The sequence below is a fragment of the Equus quagga genome, unplaced genomic scaffold, assembly GCF_021613505.1.
Source record: "Equus quagga isolate Etosha38 unplaced genomic scaffold, UCLA_HA_Equagga_1.0 134607_RagTag, whole genome shotgun sequence".
NCBI classification, from domain to species: domain Eukaryota; kingdom Metazoa; phylum Chordata; class Mammalia; order Perissodactyla; family Equidae; genus Equus; species Equus quagga.
The window spans coordinates 1-6512 of NW_025796465.1; the positions used below are offsets into that span (position 1 = coordinate 1).

Below are 6512 nucleotides of genomic sequence, written 5' to 3' on the forward strand. Positions count from 1 at the left end.
CCAAAATTTTGTTGAGGATTTTTGCATCTATGTTCATCAGTGATATCAGCCTGTAGTTCTCCTTCTTTGTGTTGTCCTTGTCATAACCTCTGCTAATTAGGTAATGAGGTTATTTTACTTGTCCAAGTTCATCAACTAGTAAATGATGGTCAGCATATGAACACAGGCACTTGGACTTCAAGACCTGCTCACTTAGCCACTACTCATAGTTCTTCCCTCAAGCAAAGGCAAAATATTCATTCCAGGGGCCACACACTGGCTAACAGTGAGTCAATCCAGCAAGCACATCTGCTTAATGAATGTTGTTTGTTTGGTTTTATTTCAATAATAATAATAAAAATTTGAAGATTTAATGTAGAAACAAATTTTATGATATTTGTAAAAATAATTCTAGAGATATAGTAATAATGTGCTTCTTTTTACCCCAAGAAGAATTAGATACTTGTTAATAAAGGATGCTGCACTTAAACAGGATTTACTCTCTCCACACTGTTGCTTAGCCAGCTTCTCTCATACTCAATATGTCCTCTAAGTTTTTAAGTCTGTGAAACTCACATTACCAAAAATTGGGTAAAAAACTTGAAGTGTTCAGAATAGGGAGTAGTCACTCCAAAAATTTAAAATGATCATCTATATGGCTGAAATATTTTCATATGAAGTAATTTCGTGCATTTGATATTAAGATGTAAACCTATTAAGTTAAATATTACTTAGGTAAATTTATCTAGAGTTAAAATCATTATGCAATAAACAAGGGGATAGCTAAGCCATTAATTTTATATATGAAATCTTTTGTGAAATAAAGAATAACACGAAAATGTCTCCAAAAAAATGTGCCTTTCTTTCTCCCCTTCAGAAACTTCCCAGAGGAAAATGGCATTAGGAAATCATTCCACAGTGACTGAGTTCATCCTCGCTGGACTAACAGAAGAGCCAGAACTCCAGGTGCCCTTACTCCTCCTCTTCCTAGGAATCTATGTGGTTACAGTGATGGGGAACCTGGGCATGATCACACTGATAGGGCTCAGTTCTCACCTGCACACCCCTATGTACTATTTCCTCAGCAGCTTGTCCTTCACTGATCTCTGCCATTCTACTGTCATTACCCCCAAAATGCTGGTGAACTTTGTGACAGAGAAGAACGTCATCTCCTACCCTCAATGCATGACTCAGCTCTATTTCTTCCTTGTTTTTGCTATTTCAGAATGCTACATGTTAGCTGCAATGGCATATGACCGCTATGTTGCCATCTGTAGCCCCTTGCTTTACAATGTCATCATGTCCCATCAGGTCTGTTTCTCCCTGATTTTAGGGGTGTATATTATAGGCCTGATTTGTGCATTTGCTCATACAGGCTGCATGTTAAGGGTTAATTTCTGCAAATTTTATGTGATCAACCATTATTTCTGTGATCTTCTTCCCCTCCTGAAGCTCTCATGCTCTAGTACCGATGTCAATGAATTACTGATACTGTGTGTTGGTACATTTAATATCTTTGCCCCTAGCCTGACCATCCTTAGCTCCTACATCTTCATCATTTCCAGCATCCTCCACATTCACTCCACTGAGGGCAGGTCCAAAGCCTTCAGCACTTGCAGCTCCCACATGTTGGCAGTTTTGCTCTTTTTTGGATCTGCTGCTTTCATGTACCTGCAGCCATCATCAGTTGGCTCCATGGATCAAGGAAAAGTGTCCTCTGTGTTTTATACTATTGTTGTGCCGATGCTGAACCCACTGATCTACAGTCTGAGGAATAAAGATGTTAATGTTGTGCTGAAGAAAATGCTAAAGAGCAGAATATTCTAGTGATCAGAAATATATGGGAATAATTTACTAGATCTAAATCATCAACAATTACATTGTATGAATTGATACATTTCCTTTTAGTCCATCTGTCAAGATTTTTCTTCATTTTATGCAATTCTATTGACATTGTTTCTTATATCCATAGCATTCTTAATGTTCATTCTCTCTGTTTTTTTCTAAGTATTGAGACACAGATTAGAAGAAATACTAAGAATAACCTGGGTGCATGGACCCACTGATGCTGTCACAATCACTTCCTCCTCTTTTTTTCCATAAAATCCATAAAAACACAATCCTCAACCATAATTAAAATACTGTCTTCCAACAGTGGTTACCCACCTCCTTCATTCTGTTCAGTCAAGAAACAACATAAATCATATCAATATGATGACAATAATCTCTAGTGTTTTGTGTAACTCTAGCCTGGAACAGTCTTTTTTCTGTCCTAATTATCTATATACTTTATTTGTTTGTCTTATTTATTCTGTCTCTTACTTAGGACAACTAATCAGAACTTAGAATCTGAGTTAAGAACTATCATGTGTAGTGATAGTGCTCAATCCAAAATACCTGTGCTTTGTCATTTATTGTTCTAATTGGTACTTTCCTGCTTATTTCACAAATCTGCACTGGATTGTAGTTTTCATGAAGCTAGATCCCTATACATATATTTCACTGCCATATCTGTAGGATTTGGTACAGTACCTGCCACCTCCTACGTCCTTGATAAGTTTGTTGTTAATTATTTCCTCTTATAAAGTATTTATAGGAAAACCAAATGTGTCTCATATGAGCTCACACATTAATCTCTAAGGTTAGCTACATATGCTTAATTTGTTGTTCAAATCAATTAAGTTTATGTTTGGACAATCCTCCAAAGTTCTGCAAGCCACTTGGTGACGTCTCAACTTACTTCTTTACATAAGTTTAGAAGTATGCGTCCTGAGCTCCTTCTGTGTCAAACTCCAGTACAGGTGTAATATTTTGTGAAAACCTGATTTCTTAAGTCATTAAATCCTGTCAACCACTAAGGAGTCTTTGAACAAGACATTTTTTTTATTAGAAAGCATGCAGTTAAAATAATAACTATATTTGATATCTGATAGGTCAACATAGCAAATCTGATGGTAGGGTGATATCTAGAACACAAGGAACTTAGTCCAGAACACTATGGTTTTCTATATGCTGGGAAAAAAGTAACTTCACATAGTCTGGCAGTGAGAAAATTCTTTACTATGCAGATATTGAGTGAATTTTGTTATATGTAAAATATACTTCAATAAAATTGATAAAAGGAGAGAGTGAGCACTAAAGAGGTAAATACAATAACTTGTATTGCTGCAGCTAGAGGAAATATTTTGTCTCTTTTTAAAGGGGCTGATTAAGTTATTTAGTCAGATACATTTTATGCTACCTAATTTATCTATATATGTTATTTACAGATTCCCAGTTTTCCAAACTGTAGTTTATTCATGTCTTTAGCTGGAGGGAAGGCAGGTGGATGAGCCATAGCTCTATAGTACTGTCCTCTGGGAACTCTAAAACTGACTCACATACCCAATTGAGCATATCAAGTAGGCTTAAATCTCCTTGTCTGAGCAAGACCTCAATCAGCCATGGGCTCTATTAATCTGAGCCTAGGAAGACCCTACTGTCAATCCATTTCTTCCACTTTAAACTGAGTTAGAGGATTTCTCTAGGATAAACCAACCTATTGCCTTATTTACCATTACCAGTTTACTTCAGGATAATCAGTGAAAAATTTGCCAGAGTCTGATTTAGAAATATACATCTCTGAAGGCAGTAAGGCCTAAAAGTTATTCCCTGGAAAACTCATCTGTGAAACTCCACATAAATTACATTTCATGTCAACTCTTTATACTCCCTCAGAAAAATTGGCTCTTTTTCTTTCTAGATGATGGTGCTTTTGGTAATTATATGATACTTTGAATGCTTATTCTTTTCATTGCTCTTGCCTCAATGGACTATAAGCTCCAGTAGGGCAGAGCATGCACACTCAAATATTCATTTATGATTGCACCAAACATCTCTGGTTTCCCATGGCACATTCTCTCAGACTACCTCTGATTTCAGGGGCAGACATATTTTTTAGTTCTGTGCAAGGTGAAATTCAGCTTGCATTAAGAGTAGTTCACTTCAAGTTTGCAACGTGATCTTTCAGTTTTGCTCTAGAGCCTTCTCTTCAACTCCAGGTGTCTACTTGACCCATGTACAAGTCAGCCCAGAGAGTTCTTGCCTTTGTATAAGCCTTATCTGATGTTACAGGAGACTGTGTAAATGCTGCATCTTCTTGCCTCTCTTGGCAGCCATTACGGGAAATGCTATGTACACTCCTCATGAATGGCTAGCAAAATTGAGCCCCCTTACCCATAACAGCACTTCAATACTACGTTCCAGTACTGGAGTCTCCTTAATTCTGTTTTGACCCAAATTAGTAAATACCACTTTAAAATTTTAAAAAGGTCAAATTCTATATCTAACAATGATTTAAAGCATTTAAAAGTAAGTTCAGTTAAAGAAATTCATTGCAATTATTGTCTCAAATTGATATAACTTTTAATATTTTGAATAAAAACAAATATAATTTTGATTTCCATACAGAGCAATTTAGTCATTAGGTAAAACCAAAATACTCTCTGCAACACATATATTTCCATTGTTCCTCAACATCTCTTTATTTGTAGAAGAAAAAAAATCATCTCTCCTTATTAGGCTTGTTAGGAACTCCACATGAGTTTATAGCAACATCCATCAGATGCTCTCTTGTCATTACCACATTATGAATTCATTGTAATATTTAAACATAGTCAGAAGAGATTAATGAAAATAAATCTTTCAAAGATTTATAGTTTATTAGTTTCCCAAGGCTGTCATAACAAATACCACAAACTGGATGGCTTTAAACAACCAATTTATTGTCTCAGTTCTCAAAGCTAGAAGTCTGAAATCAAGGTTTCAACAATGTTGATTCCTTCTGAGAGCTTTAAGAAAGAATCTGTTCCGTACTTTTTTCCTTGCTTCTGGTGATGGCCAGCAATCCTTGGTGTTCCTTGCCTTGTAGATGCATTATTCTAATCTCTGCCTCTGACTTCACATGGTGTTCTCCCTGTATGTCTCTGTGTCCAAATTTCCCTTTTTATGAGGATACAATCCACAGTGGATTAAGACCCACCCTACCCACCTCATCTAAAATTGATTACATTAATGAAGATCTACTCCAAAATAAGGTCACATTCGCAGATATTGACAGTGAAGACACATATATTTTTGGGAGGAAGTAGTTCCAGCTTCAACACATAATACAAAACTATTTTCTCTGATTTTATATTCTTCCCGTATGGAAAACACATTAGAAAATTTTCTTAGTCTATGTCTTCAAAATTTCCTGAAATTTTGAACTTTTAAATGGTAGAGCATGAAACTCTCTGCAGCTCTAACAATATCAGTCACATCCTCATTTCCAGCCCATAATCTAGCAAGAGAAATATTTCACAGTTAAGTGACAATCTTAAACACTTGGGAAAACAATGAAGATAAAGGGAAACTTTGATCATTTGTTTTCCAAGTGCAGAGGGTTCCTTTTTCTCCATATCCTTTAGAACACTTCTTATTTGTTGTCTTTTTGATAATAACCATTCTAACAATTGTGAAAGGATATCATTGTGATTTCAATTTGCATTCCCTGGTGATTAGTGATGTTGAGCAGATTTTCATGGACTTGTTGGCCATGTATATGTCTCCACTGGAAAATATCTATTCAGATCCATTGCCCATTTTTAAGTAAGACTGATTTTTTGCTATTGAGTTTATATGTTCTTTACATATTTTAGATATTCACCCCTTATCAGATAAATAATTTGCAAATATTTTCTTCCATTGGTAGAGTGCAATTGCCTTTGGTGTCAAATCCAAAAATCATCACCTAGACCACGGTTTAGGAGCTAATACCTATGTTTTTTTCCCAAGAGTTTTATGGTTTCGGGACTTATATTCAAGTTTTTAATCCACTTTGAGTTAGTTTTTGGGTGTGGTGTAAGACAGTGTTCTTATACGTGTAGTTGTCCAGATTTCCCAATACCATTTGTTGAAGAGGCTTTTTGTCCATTGTATATTCTTGGCTCCTTTTTGTCATAAAGTGATTAACCGTACATGTATGGGTTTATTTCTAGGCTCTCTAATCTGTTCCATTGATCTATGTGTCAGTTTTTATGCCAATACCATACAGTTTTGATCACTATAGCTTTGAAATATAATTTTAAATCAGGGAGTGTGATGCCTCCAGGTTTGTTATTCTTTCTCAACATTGTTCTGATTATTGGCATCTTTTGTAGTTCCATACAAATTTGAGGATTGTTTCTTCTATTTCTGTGAAAAATGTCATTTCTTCTATTTCTGTGAAAAATGGAATTTTGATAAAGATTGCTTTGAGTGTGTAAATTGCTTTAGGTAGTATTGGTATTTTAACATTGTTAATTCCTACAAACCATGAACATGGAATATCTTTCCATTTTTTTGTATCTTCTTCAATTCCTTTCATTAATGTTATAATTTTCAATGTACAGTAGTGCACCTTATCTGCGGGAGAAACATATTAAGAACTCCAGTGGATACCTGAAAGTCTGGATGGTACCAAACCCTATATACTATGTTTTTTTCTATATATACATACCTATGATAAAGTTTAA

The 6512-nt window shown here is 35.3% G+C and overlaps 1 protein-coding gene across 1 annotated transcript; it reads left to right on the plus strand.

Annotated features, from left to right (window-relative positions):
• Nucleotides 1-873: 873 nt before the first annotated feature.
• On the plus strand, nucleotides 874-1806 carry LOC124232861 (olfactory receptor 8G1-like). The gene has a single exon (XM_046649769.1). It carries the CDS (start codon nucleotides 874-876, stop codon nucleotides 1804-1806), a length of 933 nt encoding a protein of 310 aa, XP_046505725.1.
• The last annotated feature ends 4706 nt before the right edge of the window (nucleotides 1807-6512 follow it).

What these genes read in the sequence shown, in the direction of transcription:
- LOC124232861 (XM_046649769.1), top strand. Translation starts at nt 874, where the DNA reads ATGGCATTAGGAAATCATTCCACAGTGACTGAGTTCATCCTCGCTGGA.